This window comes from Rattus norvegicus, chromosome 17 (assembly GCF_036323735.1).
Source record: "Rattus norvegicus strain BN/NHsdMcwi chromosome 17, GRCr8, whole genome shotgun sequence".
NCBI classification, from domain to species: domain Eukaryota; kingdom Metazoa; phylum Chordata; class Mammalia; order Rodentia; family Muridae; genus Rattus; species Rattus norvegicus.
In genome coordinates this window covers 40,515,436-40,534,646 of record NC_086035.1, presented here as the reverse complement: position 1 = coordinate 40,534,646, position 19,211 = coordinate 40,515,436, and the positions used below count along the sequence as shown (strand labels likewise).

The following is a 19,211-nucleotide window of genomic DNA, read 5'->3' as shown; positions in this document are numbered from 1 at the left end:
AGCTGACTGACTCATCTTTCTGGCCTGGCTGAGAGTGTTTAGGAGCCGGCAGCCTGGATGCAAAGAGGGTGGGGTTTGGAATTGGAGACTCTTCCTTCCCACTGAGGTTTATGTTGCTAAACCTCCTAAGCTTTGATTTCCTGTTAAATGGGGATGCTCACCGTTCCACCTTAACAAGGCTGTGAGGAGTCTGTGTGAACCTCATGCAGAGCGGAGGGTTGAGCAAGCAAGTGCTTATTAAGTGCTGGCTCTATGATCATGGTTGCTAATAGGCAGAAGTTAAGGTTCTATTGGTCGAACCCCAGTGATAGTAGAGTAACTTTTTTTTTTTCATCCTCCCTTCCTCCCTTCTTCCCTCTCCCCCTCCCTTCCTCCCTCACTTCTTTTCTTCCTCTGTCCTTCCCTCAGCCACATGCAACAGTCCTCAAGCCCAGCCCCATTTCTGGGTGACTTTGGACTGTTTCTGTACTTAGCTAAGGAAAGACAGGAAGAAACAGCAGAGGAGTACAGTTCCTACCTCTGTTCTAACTTACCAACACATGAAACTTCTCAAACTGATTGAACACACACACACACACACACACACACACACACACACACACACAGAGAGAGAGAGAGAGAGAGAGAGAGAGAGAGAGAGAGAGAGAGAGAGAGAGATCAGAATTTATGGGAAATTTAAAGAAGGTTCTAGAAACAAAAAAAAATCACAAAAGAAGAAATGTATTTGCTTTTATTTACCAGCATCATCCCAGCTTACCAAGAGTACTTACCCTTTAAAATGCATTTTAAAGTGCACTTGTGTTATTTGAAGTATACAGTAGGCTTGCCCGAAGAAACAGTGAAAGTGGTGGTTATGCCCCAGCTGGAATTTGCCACATCGCCTTCTGACTCCAGCGGTGGTGTAAGAGGACTCACAGAGAAAGCCTTTTCCTCTGCTCAGAGTTGGCATGATGGGTCTGGAAAATGTGTGTGCACATACACACAATGAGCTTTAGTCAGCAGGAGAAATGGACTCACAACATCTGTAGGAAAATGGAGCTGAAGATGATCGTATTAGCTCAAATGAACCAGACTCAAAAAATCGAGGTTTCTCTCATGTGTAGAACCTAGAAAACACAAACCATGCAATGTAAGGAGGAAGAGGGAGATGAGGGGGAGGAGGAGGAGGAGGAAGAAGAGGATGAAGATGAGGAGGAGGAAGGGGAGGAGGAGGAGAAAGAGGAGCAGGTTTTGTGAGAGGGGAGACGGAAGTGGATGGTGATTATGGTCCCAGTATATGATCTATATGAATTGAAGTGTCATCATGAGACCAGTCACTTTACATAATGAACAAATCCTCCAAAAAAGGGAAGGAGCTGGGCTGTAGCTTGCTTGGTGGAATGGATACAGGTCCAGCCTCAGAGCTGTCACAGACAGTGAGGTCTCAGTCTACCCAGCCCCCTTTCCATCCCTGGCTTTCCCTTGCTGTAAAGCCCTCATGCTTCTCCTAGTCTCCAGTGGCCTCCACAGATTCACAGTTCTGTTCCTTCCATAGCGTCCACACGCCTCCCATAAAGTCTCCTTTTGAATGAGGTCATCCCTTACATTTTCCAATGCCTTCTCACTTATAAAAGAGATACCTGCTTGATTTCCTGCTTAATTGGCAAATCTGTAGAACTTTGTAAGAGAGTGAAATTGAGCGCTGGAGATCTTTTCGGTGTACATCTGTCAGAGTTGGGCAAACATGCTGTAGCTGGGACCCAGTTTGTGTCACATTCTCAGACACTGGGCATTTCATGTTTGCCTGACAGCTTGGCAGAGAAGCCAGGAGGGCGGAGGAAAGTTTGGTTGCAGAGACTTGGGGTTTCCATCCAAATGGTCAGGCAATGAACTCTTTGAGCCTATGGGAGTGGTTTAAAGGTGACTCCATTGGCACAATGTATAGCACGTTGGACTCATAGTGACAAGAGTGGTTTAAAGTGCATCACTGATTGCCTGCCCATTAAAATCACACTTGGAGGGAAAGAAGAAAAGCACCTAACTCCTTCCACTGTTTTCCCAGTGACTGCAACCTGCCTGAGAACCCTCTGTTCATCTCCTGTGATGGTAGGAAGAACCACACCCTCAGGTAAGGGGGACCAGAAGAGTGCCTCTCTGGATGGGCTGCTGTGGAGAGGGTGCAGTATGTGAATCTAGTCTAGCCGAGCCATTTACAGCCAGATGACTTTGAAACACATTGGCAAATGTTTTTGAGCTACAACTTTTCTTTCTGATAGTGAAGAAAGATATCAACAGTCCTGAAACACTGCCATGGACTACAGATGGTAGCGGGCATAAGGCAGGTGCAGGCAATGAGTTGCTACCAACTTCCAAATCATGATGCCTTAATAAAAAGGAACACAATTTGTTATCAATAAAATAAAACAATAACATAAATAATAATAATATTGCTTAGAGATAGTCATTATACCAGGAACTCAGAGCACATGGCCTGAGAGATGTCATTGTAAATATGGCTGAGCATTGGAGAGCAAAGGGCCGACTGCTCTGAGAATTTACCACGGTGGCCCAACCAGGGCCCAGTGGAGTTTCCTTGAATAATCAATGTGATGTTTAAGAGCAAAATTCCTAAATAATCTAAATAGTAAAGTGAGGGCTTTCCCATGAAAGATCCTAAGGAGAGTTGGTGTGTTGTAAGAATTAAAAGGTGAAGGAAAGGCTCTGCCAAGGACCTACTGTTTACTTCATTTAAAGTAAGTCCAGTTATTGATGAAAAATATATTGTTTGTTGTTTATATATATTCTTTATGATTGTTGTCGATATATCTATATCTATATCTATATTTATATCTATATCTATCTACAGGTTAAGCTTACCTGTCTGTGGCTGTTGAAGTCCCTCCTCCCCTGGTGTCCCCCTAGGCCTTATTGTTCCCTTACTTTTAAGCATTCTGAAGCATTGGTGGCTCTTCTAGGCACCTGTGATGTAGGGTGTCTAAGATATGTGATTTTTTTAAAAGACAGCTTCTCATGTAGTCCAGGCTGGCCTTGAACTCCTGATTTTCCTATCTCTACCTCCTCCTTCCTAAGTGCTAGAGTTATAGGCAGGTACCATTGTACTCAGTTCAAGATCTCTGAACTAGAAATTTTACTTTTTTTATTTTTTAACAGGATTTCTTTCTATAGTTTGGCTGTCCTGGAACTCATTATGTAGACCAGGCTGGACTTGACTCAAGAAAGCTCTGCCTGCCTCTGCCTCCTGAGTGCTGGGATTAAAGGTGTATACCACAATCAGGCTAGAAAATATATTTTAGTGACATAACTGATTATAGCTCATGTCTTTATGGATGAGTCAGTTTGCCTACATGCTGCCATCCTCAGGAGGTTGAGAGCTGTCTTGACCTCTTCAGTGAAACATGCAACACGTTTATGGTGTGGTATTCTACAAGTACTTTTACTCCTACTGTGAGCTCCAAGACCACAGAAATCATATGTTATTTTTGTTGTTATTTTTGTTGTTGTTCTTCTTGTTTCTCCTCTTCCTTCTTTCTCCCTTTCTTCCCCCTCTTTTTCCCTCTTCCCCTTCCCTCCTCCTTCCTCCTTCTTCTCTTTCTTCTTTCTGATGCTGGGTGTTGAACCCAAAGCCCATGTACATCCCGAACACACAGTAATACTATCTCTCTTTCCAGCAGCTCAAAAGTGCAGAAAAATGATTTTCACAGGAATTTGACCATGTTTATAAGTAAAGACATCAGGAAAAACCTCAACTACACAGAAAGAGGCGTGTTCTACAGCACAGGCTCCTGGGCCCCGGTGAGAACTTCCTGTTATCAGTGAAGGAGGGTGGACCACTTCTCTCAACAGCTTGCTTGTAGAGCCCTTGGGTACTGCTGTTCACACAAGTATCTGGGCTTGTGACAGGCACAGTGTCCTTGGCCTCTAAATGTGGTATATTCCAGAGATGCCCTAAGACATGAAAGTGGTCCAGTCACAGAGGCTCTGGACATCTAGGCTGGTCCTGCTTTGACCCTAGGCAAGTGCTTACTGCTTAAAGACTTCCTACATAGTCCCATGCTGTCAGACACCATTGCATGTGAAATGTATTCATAGAATCATTTCTCCCCTCAGACAAAAATTATACCTCATAATTAAGGCTGGCCTCAAACTCCTGGCATTCTTGGTCCTCCTGTCTCAGCTTTCTGGGTGCTGGGATTCTAGGCATGTGCCACCATGTCTCTACCACATAGGATCTTTGAGGTCACTTTGCTGTGGGGATGAAAATGAAAGCGAAATAGAAAGAGATTTGGTCTTTGGGAAATGTCAGCCTAATAGGAGCAACAAAAGCAGAAACATTCTTATGTGATAAAAGCTGTGATATGTTGGAGGACCTCAGAGGTCATGGGGGAAGACACCCCAACCTTAACGGTGGCTACCATTGCATTGGTGACTAGCATTTCATCGGCAGAAGAATGCATTTCTGGTGGTGAGCTGGGGAGATTTCAGGATGTTTGGAGAGTTGAGTAGTTTTCTTTGCCTGGAACCTAGGACACGATTCCAAGACTTGAAAATAGGTAGGCCCTGGGTTGTGGTTGTTCTCAAGACCAGGAGAGTTTAGACAGCAATGTAAACGTCACACACCGTGAGTGGGGCAAGGATTTGGGGAGGACCAGCTTCCTGAAGGTCAATCTGTACAGTCATATGGGATGGTCTTCTGCTGAGGGGGCAGAAGTCTACTGCAGTGAGGAAACATGACTGCTATGGCAGTGGGAGTGTGGGGCTGCTTGTTCACATTGTCACAGGCCGACAGGAACACAGAGGGCAGGGATGCTGGGGCTCAGTTCACTCCCTCCTTTTTAGTGAAATAAATGGGTCCTCAGTGGAGGATAGTGCTGCCCACATCCAGAGTAGGTCTTCCCTCCCCAGTTAAACTTCTCTGGAAATGGCCTCACAGACATGCCCAGAGGTGGATCTCCTAGGTGATTCTAGAGCAGTGGGGATTAACATCACAGAGAGCTGCTATTCCCAGTGTCTGTCCTGAGGGTTGATCGCTTACAATAGATGATACAATGTTTTCTGCATGAATGAATGCATAAGCCAGAACTGGGCATTAGACTAAGCAGTTTGGTACAGCCTGCTGGCAGGATGATAGTTGGGAGGACAGAGCTCATTGCTTGTCTGCAGGTTTTTACACCAGTGCTTGCCCTGAACCTGGCTGGCTAGCCTGCCTTCCTGTTCTTGGATATATCTCATCTGGTTTGAGCTAGCACATTGATATGAAGGTCTGTCTTCTTTGTCAATACTTCTTTTCCATGACTCCTGTTGATGCCACACGTCTAAAACAACCCTTCCTTTCAGGAATCCGTAACCTTTATGTACCAGACTCTGGAGAGGAACCTGAGGATGATGTTTACTGGCAACTCTCAGACAGCTCTGAAGCATGTCTCCAGTCCCTCTGCCTCCTACACCCTGTCTGTCCCCTATGCCAGGCTCGGCTGGTAAGAACGAGCTCATTAGATCGGGAATGTTGAATCCCATTCAGTCCTTCATAAGCTTTGGGATGGTATCATTAAGCAGGCACACAGGTTTGTAAATCTTAATTTCCCTGTATTGTCGAAGAAATTAGGAAGCAGAACATGGATTTATTTCAAGTTTGGGTGAACTGGAAGACAGAAAGAAATCTAATTCACTTCTGTCTTAGTTGGGGTTGACTGCTGTGAGCACACACCACGAACAAGGTAACTCTTCTGAGGACATTTAGTTGGGGCTGGCTTACAGGTTCAGAGATTCAGCCCATTATCATCAAGGCGGGGACAGGGCAGTGTCCAGGCTGGCATGGTGCAGGAGGAGCTGAGTTCTACATCTTCATCTGAAAGCCACTAGGAGAAGACTGACTCCCGCGTGGTTAGGAGGAGGGTCTCACTGCCCACCCCCTCAGTGACATACTTTCCTCCAACAAGGCCACACCTACTTCAACAAGGCCATATCTAATAGTGCATTCAAACCACTTACACTTACAGAAGGCTGGGGGACGAAGATGGAGACAAAAATTGATTTAGTTATAAGACATCTTCCTTGCTCCTTTCCTGGGCCTCAAGTTGCCCCCATTTTGTTAGAGAGTTTCTGCGAAAATTCAGACTAAGGAAAAATAGGGTCTGCCGTGGCTTCTGTTCTACCACTGTGATAAAACACCAGAATCAAAAGCAACTTGGGGGCGAAAGTGTTTGTCTGCATTATATGTCCAGATACAGTCCATCTTCAGGAAAAACCAAGGCCAGAACTCAAACAGGGTAGGAACCTGGAGGTAGCAACTGAGGAGAGAGCTGCTTACTAGCTTTGCCTTCATGGCTTGCTCAGCCGGATGTCTTATACAACCCAGTACCACCTATTGAGGGATGTCATTGCCCAAAGTGGGCTGGACCACTCCACATCCATCATTAATCAAGAAAATGCCTCAGACACTTGCCTATAGGCCAGGCTAATGGATCAGTTTTCTCAACTGAAGATCCCTCTTTCCAGATGAAGCTGGCTTATATCAAGCTGCAAAAAAACAAAAACAAAACAAAACAAAAAAAACCAGCACAGGGTTATTTAAAAAATGTTTTTTAGATTAAAAAAATATATGTATTTGAGTATTTTGTCTGAATGTATGTTATGTGCACCATGTGTGTTTTTGGTGCCTCTGAGGGCATCACATTTCCCGGATCTATAGTTACAGACAATTATGAGCCACCTTGTGGGTGCCCAGTGCAAATGTTCTTAATTACTGAGCCATCTCTCCAGTCCCAGAAACTTGGTTTGTAAATACTGCCAATTTGAAAAGAGTTATGTTTGGTGCTGTGAAGTGTGAGGTCCCCAGGCTAGCAGAGGTCTTTGTCTGGAGTCCCATTCTTTACAGAGGTATAGAGTTGGAAGCCTTTTTCTGTTATTTTTTGGAAGTAACTCATTTCCTGAATGCCTGTTAAACACACTAATATTACAACTGAAAAGGGGGTGAGCTGGACAGCCAAAGAGAGAGGCATAAGGTGTCTGTCCAGGATGTCTCTTTGATAGGGCTCCTGATTGAGTTAGAACCCATGTTTTTCTATAATATAGATACTCAACCTGGTCTACATAGTGAGTTCCCAGACCCCTCGGGCCTGTCTCAAACAAATAAAGAAACCAACACAAAACAAACAAACAAAAATGAACCCAAACGTGATTTTCTAATTAGTTCATCATCATAAAATCGCTAATTTCATGGCTAAGCTATTTAGGTTTCAATAGGTCTTTACAGTTGGGCAAATATATGTAAGCAACAAGTGTCATTTTGTAGAATATCTTCAAGGCCCCAGTGTTCTTGGGGACTTATTATCATGGACTTTCCTAAGTAGTATATTGATGCTCCAAGAATGCAAGCAGAGAGGCAGGATTGTTTGAATACTGTTGCTTCTGGTACACTTTATAGAGGGAGTGGGGGGAGGCTTCTTTTGATTTTGAACGTAGCCAGGTGAGGAACGTGATAATCTGGATGGCTTGGCAACAATGCTATGTCTTCTCAGAGCGGTTTCTGTAGTAATAGTATTTTAAAAAATCCTGGCATGGGGATTTCTACTCACCGTAGACTCTTTATGTTCCCAGATGAAACACACATGACCCTATGGTGGCTCGCTCTCTTCCTCCTGAAATTCTTCTTCCACGGCAGCTCCTTTCTCCTCTCTCCCCTTCTCGTGATCTCCTCTTTCTAATAAACCTTTCCTGTCTCTCTTACCCAACTATTAGCTGCCAGCATCTTTATTCACCAATCAGAATTAACTTGGGGAGGGTCCCAGAGGCCAGAGCTTGGAGGCCAGCACTTAGCATTATAATAAGGTGTAAAAGACAAAACCTCCACAGGATTCTGATGGCCCTTTAATTGGGGGAGGGGGTACACTGATACCTGCAGCAAGCACAAGGGACTGGGAGGTGAATTCTACCTCTGGTGTCATTCACCTGTGAGTGAAGGCTCTTCCTTACCACGCCCCCAGCATTTAGCCACGCCCCCAGCAGAGCCAAAGGCAGGAGTGGCAGCTGCAGCCACCGGAAGCAGGACCCTTCCCACTGGCTAGTTTTAGACCCAGGGGCTGTGCCCTGCCCTTTGCCTTTCTGCCGGCATCTTAGAAACAGCTTTGTCTTCCCCCCTACGCCATGTTACTTGTTCATTCTATGGCCATGTGAACTAGAATAAGCAAAACTTATGTTCTTTTCAGCCCCGGGGTCACATGTGAACCATTGACTGTCATCTCTGCAGCCAGTCAGTCACAAGTGCCACTTAGAAATATTATTTAACTTGATACAAAAACACAGTTCTCATCTCAAAGATAGAGTATATTCTAGAGCCAACTATGAGTGACCATGGTGGTCTAGGAGCAAATACTGTGTTCCTATCCAATGTGGTAGCAATTTCATTAAGTTTTTATAGTAACATAACACAGAAAGTTATAAATCAAGATACTTTAAAAAACATATTGGTAGGGCCAGGTATGGTGGTATATTGCTTTAGTCCTAACACTTGGGAGGTAGAGGCAGGAGGATCTCTATGAGTTCTGGACCAGCCTGGTCTACATAGTGAGTTTCAGGTTGGCTACATATAGAAACTGTCTCAAAACAAACAAACAATCACAAACTGTACTGGTGGGAACACCAAGCAGGCTGGTTAGATTATAATGAATGCTACAGACGTCACATGGTATCCCTAACATTCTTAGCTTTGGGCTTGCCCTGCTAATACAGCCTGGAAGGATTTCCCTGATCATCTCAAGGATGTGAGGTCAGACGGGCAAGCAATGAATGGCCACCAAGATGCCAAAGATAATTTGGCTCCAGATCTGCAGCACTTCAGCTCTCTGCAGTCAGGAACTTCCCATCAATCCTGTAGAATCTTTGATACGGGGTTGGTGCTCCCCTACCCTTGGGAATATCAATTCATCACTAAAGATGCTGGCTACCTAATTTAATGCCATAAAAACTGGGCTGTGCTGGTAGCATAGAAGTAAACCATGTATTTGATTAGGAAACAATGAATCTCAATGGCTGCTTGTAGGACAGCTCTATGAGGCTGTTCCTCACCTACTCTGGTTCTGTGGTCCAGAAAGACCAGGGGCCTTTAGCTGTCCATTTTGTTTTGTTCACCTGTGTAGAGTGACTCTGAATCCCACAAATGATACAGCTTCCCACCCCCACATGAATGTTCTCAGAAGTTGTGCAGACTGTAGACTCAGCTGGGATAGCTAACCAGATTGTGGTTCTACAGAGGACAGCAAGTGGTGTGACTGTAGCCCTCTGTCCTCTCCTTCTCTAAGGGTCATGGCCTCAGCTGACCTCAACCAGGATGGGCACGGCGACCTCGTGGTGGGTGCACCAGGCTACAGCCACCCTGGCCGCTTCCAGATCGGGCGGGTGTACATCATCTATGGCAATGATTTGGGCCTGCCCCCCATCGACCTGGACTTAGACAAGGAGGCTCATGGGGTCCTGGAGGGCTTCCAGGTGAGATGCCCTATCACATCTTTCCTCTCTTAGGGGCGAGTGAGCCACTGCTGACATTTTCAAATGCTTTCATTGTTTTTGTTTTTCTGGTACTGGGGATTAAATCCAAGACGTCACACATGACAGACAAGTGCTCTATCCACCAGGGTTTAGCCCCGTCCCTCACTCAGGCTACTAGACAAGCACTGTGCTAAGCCCTACCCACAGCTTCTCGCTGAGGGTACTTATAAGGCAAGCATTCTACATCTGAGCGCCCTCATCCCTCACTGAGGGGCACTGTAAAGCAAACACTCTTCTGTTGAACCCTCCCAGATATTCGATGGGGATTCTAGGGGAGTCCTCTGCCACTGAGCGTCCCCTCTTCCCCCACTGGAGGATTCTGGGTCAGCATTCTACCCAATAAACTCAGTATATACTCTCAGCCCTTCTCTTGGGGAGTCTAGTGCTCTATCACTGAGCCATGCTTAACCCTCGCACTGAGGAATCCTAGGTAGGTCTTATATCACTGAATAACCCCTCAAAATATTGCTGGAAGATTCTAGGCCATCACTAGACTTTGGAAGCCTGTGCCCAGTCCTGTGTCATCATGAGCCTCCCTGTGTCCTTGGCTACCTTGGAGGATTAGGCTTGCTGTTTCAAAGCTACTCTGCGCTTTGCTGTGAATGAGTGGCTGAATCTCAAGAGAGCCTCAGCACAGCTCCTGGAGATGACTCAGCCCATCGGTAGAGGCCCAGGGTTAGCTCCTCACTGGTCCCCAGCCCTAGCATCCATACGTAGGCCAGAGAAGTAACTTGTGTTTCCTCAGCCTTCAGGTCGCTTTGGCTCAGCTTTGGCAGTGCTGGACTTCAACAAGGATGGGCTGCCTGATCTGGCTGTGGGTGCTCCCTCCGTGGGCTCAGGGCAGCTCACCTACAATGTAAGGCCGGGAGGGAGGCAGAGGTGGAGAGGGGCCTAGGGTATGGAGCAGTGTGCCTGGCAAGAAGGTAACAGGAGCGGAGAGGGAACATGTTCTGGGGAGGAGTCATGGCTGCAGACTGGGGACAAGGATTAAAAATGGCCTTTATTCTCCCCCTGCTTTGGAATAAATACACAGCCAAACCTTGTGTTGAACAAACAGCAGTATCTGCCAGGTTTCAGATCTCTGGGACTAGTGGGTACTCTCTGTTTTGCTGTGCTTAGGGTTTAGGGTTCTCGATACCATGAAAGCGTTATGGTTTGTTGCTGTTTGTCTAGGGCTCTGTGTATGTCTACTATGGTTCCCAGCAAGGGAGGTTGTCTTCTTCCCCTAACATCACCATCTCCTGCAAGGTATGTTTCTGCCTTGTGTCTGGGCCTTACTCAGCTGCTGTGCCATGGCCTCTGGGACTGATGGATTGTGCTTTCCTGTCTTCCTCCTAAGGACACCTACTGTAATTTGGGCTGGGCTCTCTTGGCAGCAGACGCAGATGGAGATGGCCAGCATGATCTGGTGATCAGTTCACCTTTTGCACCAGGTGGAGGGAAGCAGAGAGGAATTGTGGCTGCCTTTTATTCACACCCCAGACGGAACGACAAAGGTAGACATTGATGGGGGAGTGGCAGAGTTAGGGGCTTAACTGTGGCTGCCATGACACCTCTTGCATTTGGGCCTGTGTGCTAAATGTCAACAGAAAGGCTCTCATGCTGATAGAGGTCATGGCAAAAGATGAGGAGAGAAATGCCAATGAGGGCAGGTGAGGTGGCTCAGTGGATAAGTGCTATGGCTGACAACCTGAGTTCAGTCTCCAGAGTACATATGGTAGAGGGAGAGAACTGACTTCTGAAATGTTGTTCTTTGACCTCCACATGTATGTCATGGCATGTGGGTACTCAAACATATGCGTGTGCGCACACACACACACACACACACACACACACACACACACACCATAAATAAATGTTTAATAAATGGTAATCACTGAGTATACAAAGGTTACCTGGTTTCTTGATACCCGTACAAAGGGACAAGAGGTTATTCTCACAGCTTCAAAGAGTGAAACAGAAAGGCTGTGAAGGCTGAGGGCCAAAGCCTCACACTTGCTCCAACTCCCTGAGAAGACTTTTCTAAATAGTATCCTTACCCTTTGGAAAGGAGCTCCCGAAACATACTTCTTGTCTGAAGTGTGACATCTACTAATAATGCTGGGGTCCTGGAATCCATATTTAACAACAAGCTCTGCAGAATCTCAGAAGGGGCCTGGTTCTCACATGCTCATAGACAGGGCCTGGTTCTCACATGCTCATACACAAGACCTGGTTCTCACATGCTCATAGACAGGGCCTGGTTCTCACATGCTCATAGACAGGGCCTGGTTCTCACATGCTCATAGACAGGACCTGGTTCTCACATGCTCATAGACAGGGCCTGGTTCTCACATGCTCATAGACAGGGCCTGGTTCTCACATGCTCATAGACAGGGCCTGGTTCTCACATGCTCATACACAGGACCTGGTTCTCACATGCTCATACACAAGACCTGGTTCTTACATGCTCATACACAAGACCTGGTTCTCACATGTTCATAGACAGGACCTGGTCCTCATATGCTCATAAACAGAACCCATCCTTCTATCCCAGGTCCTCCCTCACAAGGAATAGGTACCACTCACTAGGTCAAACAGAAGGTTGTTTTCAAGACAGGGCCTCACAGTACCAGGCTAGCCTCAAACTGCGTATAGCCAAGGATGACCTTGAACCCTTGATTCTTCTGCCTCCACATCCTAGGTTCTGGGATTACAGATTCGTGCCACCATGCCTGTAACACACCTTTCTTTGAGTGTTTCATGTTCATTTACTGGGACTGGGTTTTGTTGGCTGATGATTGATTGGTTGACTGATGGGGACTGGTGTTCTTTAGAGTCACTGACTTTGGACGAAGCTGACTGGAAGGTGAACGGGGAGGAGGACTTCTCATGGTTTGGATACTCCCTTCATGGGGTCACAGTGGCAAACAGAAGCCTGCTGCTGATTGGGAGCCCGACCTGGAAGAATATCAGCAGGTCAGTGTTGACATCAGGATCTGGAAACAACCATAGGGGCAGGTGCCAGCTGTTGGGGACCTCATTAAGTGTGGGGTATGAAGGAGAGGGTAAATGGTGTTGCCCTTAGAAGGAACTTCTCTGGAGGGAGGCCACAGACTTTTCATCTGAGAAGCTATATTGGCTTGCAAGAACCACCACAATGAATTCCTCAGCCAAGGAGTTTAAAATCAGAAATATTTCATTCTACAGTTCTGGAAGTTGGAAATCCCAGATCAAACTGTGGGCAAGGTTCTACCTCTGTTTGGCTTATATATGGCCATCTTTGTTATAGTCATTCCTGCAAGCCACAGCACTCTTCAAAGGAAATAAAAAATAGCTTATTCTTAAAAAAAGAAGTTTGTTTAAAGGACCCTCAGAGGCCAGAAGGCGGTGTTGGAGTCCCCTGGAACTGGAGTTACAGCCAGTCGTGAGGCACCATGTAGGTGCTGGGAATCGAACCCCAATCCTGAAGAAGAGCAACCAGTGCTCTTAACTGCTGAGTTGTCTCTCCAGCCCCAGAAATAGGTTACTCTTGAGCCAAATATGACTGACTGGGACACCGGGACACAAATTTAAGTTGTTCAAATAGCACATTCAAATGCAGAAACGGTTTCATGAAATTCCATTAGTTACAGAACAAAAGAAAGTAAGAAACGACAACATCCTTTCCAAATAAGTTGGTGGAAGCAACAGGTAGGTTACAGAAGTTCAAGGACTCTCCGCTAGCTTCAGAGGCTTTCTGAAGATGTTTAGCCTGTGAGATGGTGGGAGGTAGTTGTCTATGGCTTTCAAAGGGTTTTAACTAAGAGTCACAGAGATGATAGGTCAGGTACAAAGATGGGCAGTGAGTAGCAGCTATTAAAGCCTGAGGCCACTTAGCTCTGGATCTGCCCCATTACAACAATCAGGAAGCAAGCCAATCATTTGACCATGTAGAGACTAACTGGAGTTCACCCTGACCTTCACCCTGGGAATGTCACACACTCTGGTTTGTCAGGGTGCTACTGTTCACGTGAGTCCTATTTGACTATGGCTGTCCCCAGTGCTCTGCTTTTCACCCAGTGATCCTTTTAAAGACATTACCTCCAACACAGTCTGATTCTGAAGTCCTGGCAGTCAGGACTTCCACCTAGGACACCAGCAGTGGTGTGGGCCGTGAGTATAATCCAACCACTGGTAGCAGGCGTTTTTGCTTTTGCCGCAGAGAGGAGGTAGAGGGTTGATGTGAGACCCGGGAGCCTCCGTGTTAGTGAGATTAACTTCATAGGAGCCGATGTTGCAGTTCAGGACCACAGGACAGAGCCGAAGGGTCTACATAGTGGGGTGAGGCTCCTTTCCTGGACACTGAACCCCTTGGGGACAAGCATCCTGCATTTGCCACTAACCATTGTGTTCTCCCCAGGATGGCACGCTCAAGCCACCAAAAGAACCAAGAGAAAAAGAGCCTGGGAAGGGTGTATGGCTACTTCCCCCCAAACCGGCAGAGGGAAATCACTATCTCGGGAGATAAGGTACCACAGCCTCTCTTTCTAGGGCAGTTTGCTGCAGTGAGCTTGCTTGGGGTAACAACCGATTGTTCTTTACAGGCAATGGGAAAGCTGGGTACATCCCTGTCCAGTGGTTATGTGAGGGTGAATGGCACCCTAACCCAAGTCCTGCTGGTTGGAGCCCCTACTCATGGTAGGTCACCTACACTCTGTGAGGCTCTCTGACCATGTTGCCTTGACAGAAAAGTCATGGGAACTTTGCCAGGCACAAGTGGACTTAAGTGCTTCCTGTTTGAAAGTCATGAATAGCAAGTTGTGTAACCTCTCTGAACTTGTATATCGTCATCTACAAAATGGCTATAGTATCGATATTTCAAAAGTTGTTGAAATGATGCATGAAAGTGTGTCGAAAGCTTCCGCACTACTGACCCCAGAGCTAGAGAAGAGCTGTTTTGTTTTGTTTCTGGTTTTGTTATTGAGACACTAACCCAGGCTTGCCTGAAACTTGGGATTGACACTGCTGGCCCCCACTCTTGCAGACCAAGCAGAGGCAGGAAGATCAGAGGGGTTCAAGGCCAGCCTCTGCTACGTAGTGAGTTTGAGGGTACCCTGGGCTACATGAGATTGTCTCAACAAACACACCCAAAGTTTACAGGATAGACAGACGACTCAGTTCTACCACCTATGTCACGCAGCTCACAATTGCCTGTAACTCCAGCTCCAGGGGATCGAGTACCACCCTCTGGCTCTTGTGGGCACTTGCTCATGCACATAACACACGGACACAGAATAAATATTTAAAAAGCTCAACTCATATTTTTAAAAAAATAAATTTTATTATTTTTTAAAATTTTAGTTTTTGAGTAGTCAAGTCTTTAATAATGTTGGCCACTTGAAGCGTGTGGTGGTTGGGAAGGTGGGATAGAAGACCTATCAGCAAATTCCTCATATACTTTTCTTTCTTTACTAGAAAATGTGTATCTTATCGTAAGCATGTTCTGTGTTAAATATTCTTAAAAAACACGGTTGTTCTTATATATACTGTGTTTTTCTCACTTGCTCCTGGCACTAATCTTTGAGGGAAACACTCCGGAGGGAAATGCCTTGACATTCTTCTGGAGGAGGGGCTGAGCTGTAGGAACGGAACCCAGACCTGGGAAAATTACGGGCTAATTTTCTGATACGATGGGTACTTCAGGGAGACTCCCAGACTAGAGGAGCCAGTGTTCCCTGACACCCTCCCTGCATAGAGCCAAACTGTTTCCCAGAATGATTGCTTCCTGTAAGCAGGGAAGAGACTTCAATAGTGAGCCTGTATCTGGCAAAGGTCTGGCTGTGTGGTCACCGCACAGGTGGGGACGGATGTGAGAACCTTGCTGCACTTAAGTGCATGTGCCTGGGGCATAAATGGGATGCTGGTGGGGTCCTGTCTTCACTTGTACGATGCCAGGTGGCCCTGTGGCTTGTTTCAGATGACGTGTCTAAAATGGCATTCCTAACCATGACCCTGCACCAGGGTGGAGCCACTCGGATGTACGAGCTAGCCCCTGAGAAGACACAGCCTGCTCTGCTCAGCACCTTCAGCGGAGACCGACGTTTTTCTCGATTTGGTAGTGTTCTACACCTGACAGACCTGGATGACGATGGCTTAGGTAAGGCCGGGAATAGTGACTTTAGCTAAAGCGAACCCCCTTCATATTCAATGGACCTGTGTCCTAGTTACATGGATCGGCTTCTGCCTCTCACTGACAGTCCAGCGGGCCAAGAGACATGTTTTGTTTTGTTCTTAAAGGCACTACCTCACTTACTTCAGGTTCGCTTCTAACTCCTATGCAGCCAAGGCTGATTTTTCAACTGTTGATCCTCTTGCCTTTATCTACATGTGTATGCCACACCTGGCTCCAAGGGCTTCTAGACCTGAGCTTAGATGCACACGGACAAACTGCATTTCCTGAAGACTTAGTGGGAGGATCACCGGGTCCGTTATTGATGGCTGACAAAGTGGGAAACGAAGGCCTTTAGCTGACTTTGGAGGCAGCTATGGCAGACAGAAGCACATACTGATTACATGGGAAGCAGGCTCAGGATCCTGAGGTGGAGGAGGGAAGGCTGACAGGAGCCTAATGCTTCTCTCCACTTTGTGTTAACAGATGAAATCATCATGGCTGCCCCACTGAGGATAACAGATGTCACTTCTGGACTGCTTGGGGGAGAAGATGGGCGAGTGTACATTTATAATGGCATGCATACCACCTTAGGTGATGTGACAGGCAAATGCAAGTCCTGGATGACTCCATGTCCAGAGGAGAAGGTAAGGGAGGCCTTTGGAGTCCATGATGGGGAAGGCCTAGTGCCTAGTCATCTGTCAGGGATGTGCTTACAACCATGCTGGTTGCCTCTAGAGCTGGAACCTTGTTCACAGTTGGCCATGCCCTGAGGTGCCCAGGGTAGGGGGCTAAAGCAGGCTCTGCCCACATTGGAATTTCACCAAACACTGCAGTCCTTTGTGTTTTGAGTATTGCTTCTTTACTTTCTCTGATGGTTCCTTATGTTTCCAAGCATTTAGCTTGGTTATTATCACTCGTTATTATTATTATCGTTCTTAAATTTGGAAATTAAGGTAGTGCACATGCCTTTGACCCCAGCACCCAGGAAAGGCATTGAGGTCTGTGAGTTTGGAGCCAGCCTGGTCTACCTAGTGAGTTCTCTGCCACAGCCACAAAGTGGGACCTTGTCTCAAAAACAAACAAAAAGGATTTTTTTAAAACGGCAAAATGAAAGTTTAATGTAAAAAATGTAGGAAATACAGGAACACAAAGAGGAGCATTAAAATTAACCTCCTTTGAATCCTGCAGAGCTTTCCCATTAGCCAGAGTGCATAGTCTTCTAGTATTTTCTACCATTTGAAATGTTAGGATTGTGGGGGTTGTGGGGAGGAGGCAGGGTCTTGTAGGCAGTCCTGTTTGGCCTGGAGCTTGTGTTAGTCTCCCTGCGTTTGCCTAACTGGTGCAGGGATCCCAGGCGAGCAGTGTCATGTCCTACTTAGTGCGCACACAATAAAGCACTGTGTAGCTGAATCCGCACCAAAGCCATGAAGATGCCAGTGACAGACAAAGAGCCTGAAGGACAGAGGGCTTCTGTTCAAGGCACACTGCAGACGGCAGCCAAGGACCTGCACTAAGACCGGTTTCTTTTTCTTTCTCCTTTTTTGTACACTATATTTTGTAATACTTCTGAAATGTGTAAGGGATATTATTTTTGAAAGCAGAGAAAAATGATATGTTTGACATATAGTCCAGACACAAAAGTAACATAAGAAAAATATAGAAAATCAGCAATCACCTAAGACCTGTTTCTAACACTTAACCAGTAAGATCACAACATGCATATTTTGTTCAAAAACTAACTTGTTTTTTTAAAGGTATAGTCCAGGCTGGCCTCAAACTTCCCACTTCTAACCTCCCAAGCGCTTAGTTTTAATCAAACGGTATGCAAGCTGAGCATCCCCAGTCTAAAAATCTGAAATGCTGCAAAAACAAAGACTTCTCAAGATCTGATATGAAATTGCAAGTGGAAATTCTACAGTAGGGGACTGGTCTCATGTACAAAGCCATCAGCGTACGGGACAGAACGGTCAGGCTGTGGTCCTCACAAATATATCTCCTGGTGGTCTCAGGCCCATCCTCTGGAGATCTCACTGTGTATCTGTAGATACTCCACAACTGGAGAGACCCCAGGCCTTCTGGATAAGGCTTATTCACCTCGTATTGGGTAGTGAGGTGGCTCAGGGTCTAAGGAACTTGCTGCCAAGCCTGGGGGCCTAGGATCCACATGGTAGGAGGACCTACTCTCAAGTTGCCCTCTGACCTCCACATGCATGCCTTGGCACATATGCATGCACAGCAACCCAATAAACAGCAGAATATGCAAAGAGCAAACACAGAAAAGATGCAGCCCAGATCCTAGATTTTATGGGAAAGTATACATTGTTCTATACGGATGTAGATATGGTGGTGACAACTGTAACTCTAGTACTCCAAAGGCAGAAGAGGGAGGACTAGGAATTCAAGGATGGCCTTGGCTATATAGTGAATTTGTGGCCAGCCTGGATTACATGAGATCCTGCTAAGGGGTGGGGAGGGGGGTTCTGTTATCTGCCAACTCTTTTATCTTGGAATAAAACCACTTAACTGACTTTCCTGAAGTGGTGATCACTAGTCATTGTGGCCAATTCCATTATAAATTGTAGGGTCAACATTTCCATGTAAATGATTTCTTACAACAGATAAGGCGTTAGGATCTAGGGTTCTACAAATGGAATTTCTGGGGTTAAAGGGCATACTTGAACGAATCTGGAAACACTGAACTATGAGCACGAAGCTGTCAGACAGGCTCAAAGCTCTGTGTGAGTAGGAATTACGTACCATGCTGAAGGTCTCCCTGCTGCTCTTTCTTCCAGGCCCAGTATGTGCTAATTTCTCCAGAGGTAAGTATCCCGAAGGCCTGACACCCCACCCCAGCACCTTGTGCTTACACCGACTGCTAAACAAACCATGATGTGTGTTTTACAGGCAAGTTCAAGGTTTGGGAGCTCACTGGTGTCTGTGCGGTCTAAGGAAAGGGTGAGTACCGGACCTGTGCTTTGACACCAGATCTGATAGTCTCTTTTTAGTTTAGAAAAGAAGGAACATGTGAACTTAATCCCACTACTTTTTAAGTATGGACCCCCACACCCCTCTGCCACTCTGCAGCCAGGCTTAGCAGGGGATTGCTTGTGGGCCAACTATATCTGACTTTAAAAAAAATGGCCATCGTATTCTAAATAGTTGAAGTATTATTCCTGACATGAAGTTTTATGAATTTTGAATGTCGCAGTCCATGACTTAAGGGCGTTTGATGTGTGCCGAGGATCTGCTCTCATTCCTGACCTGTCTATGGCTGTACACACTGCACTGCGGCTTCTGAGAGGAGTTCTCACATAGCCTCAGATGTCACCTGCCCTTTATGACATCTGCAGACCACTGCAGTAACAATGTCCAGACTGCTGATTTTTTCAATAATGTTTGTGTGGGCTACAAGCTCATGTGCCACAGTACACTTGTGGTGCTCAGAGGACTGGGGAGAACTTTGCTTCTCTCTTCCCACCATGCCTGGCTCCCAGAGACTGAACTCAGTCTGTCAGGCTGGGCAGCACCCTGATGG

General features: G+C 46.2%; 1 protein-coding gene across 20 annotated transcripts in view; it reads left to right on the top strand.

Moving 5' to 3' along the window:
- Gpld1 (glycosylphosphatidylinositol specific phospholipase D1) overlaps positions 1 to 19,211 on the top strand; it is a 47,825-nt gene that overhangs the window by 25,837 nt on the left and 2,777 nt on the right. For 12 of the 20 annotated variants that reach the window (XM_063276188.1, XM_063276187.1, XM_039095514.2 and 9 more), the window contains 14 exons: positions 2,042 to 2,107; positions 3,669 to 3,792; positions 5,335 to 5,474; positions 9,297 to 9,483; positions 10,289 to 10,399; positions 10,717 to 10,791; positions 10,883 to 11,039; positions 12,360 to 12,501; positions 13,925 to 14,033; positions 14,109 to 14,202; positions 15,482 to 15,661; positions 16,160 to 16,320; positions 18,469 to 18,495; positions 18,581 to 18,631. In XM_063276188.1, the coding sequence (XP_063132258.1) occupies positions 2,042 to 2,107; positions 3,669 to 3,792; positions 5,335 to 5,474; positions 9,297 to 9,483; positions 10,289 to 10,399; positions 10,717 to 10,791; positions 10,883 to 11,039; positions 12,360 to 12,501; positions 13,925 to 14,033; positions 14,109 to 14,202; positions 15,482 to 15,661; positions 16,160 to 16,320; positions 18,469 to 18,495; positions 18,581 to 18,631 (1,624 nt within the window). Of the gene's footprint in view, positions 1 to 2,041; positions 2,108 to 3,668; positions 3,793 to 5,334; positions 5,475 to 9,296; positions 9,484 to 10,288; positions 10,400 to 10,716; positions 10,792 to 10,882; positions 11,040 to 12,359; positions 12,502 to 13,924; positions 14,034 to 14,108; positions 14,203 to 15,481; positions 15,662 to 16,159; positions 16,321 to 18,468; positions 18,496 to 18,580; positions 18,632 to 19,211 lie in introns of those variants that run through there. The other 8 variants (XM_063276191.1, XM_063276193.1, XM_063276189.1 and 5 more) reach the window with 2 other exon arrangements.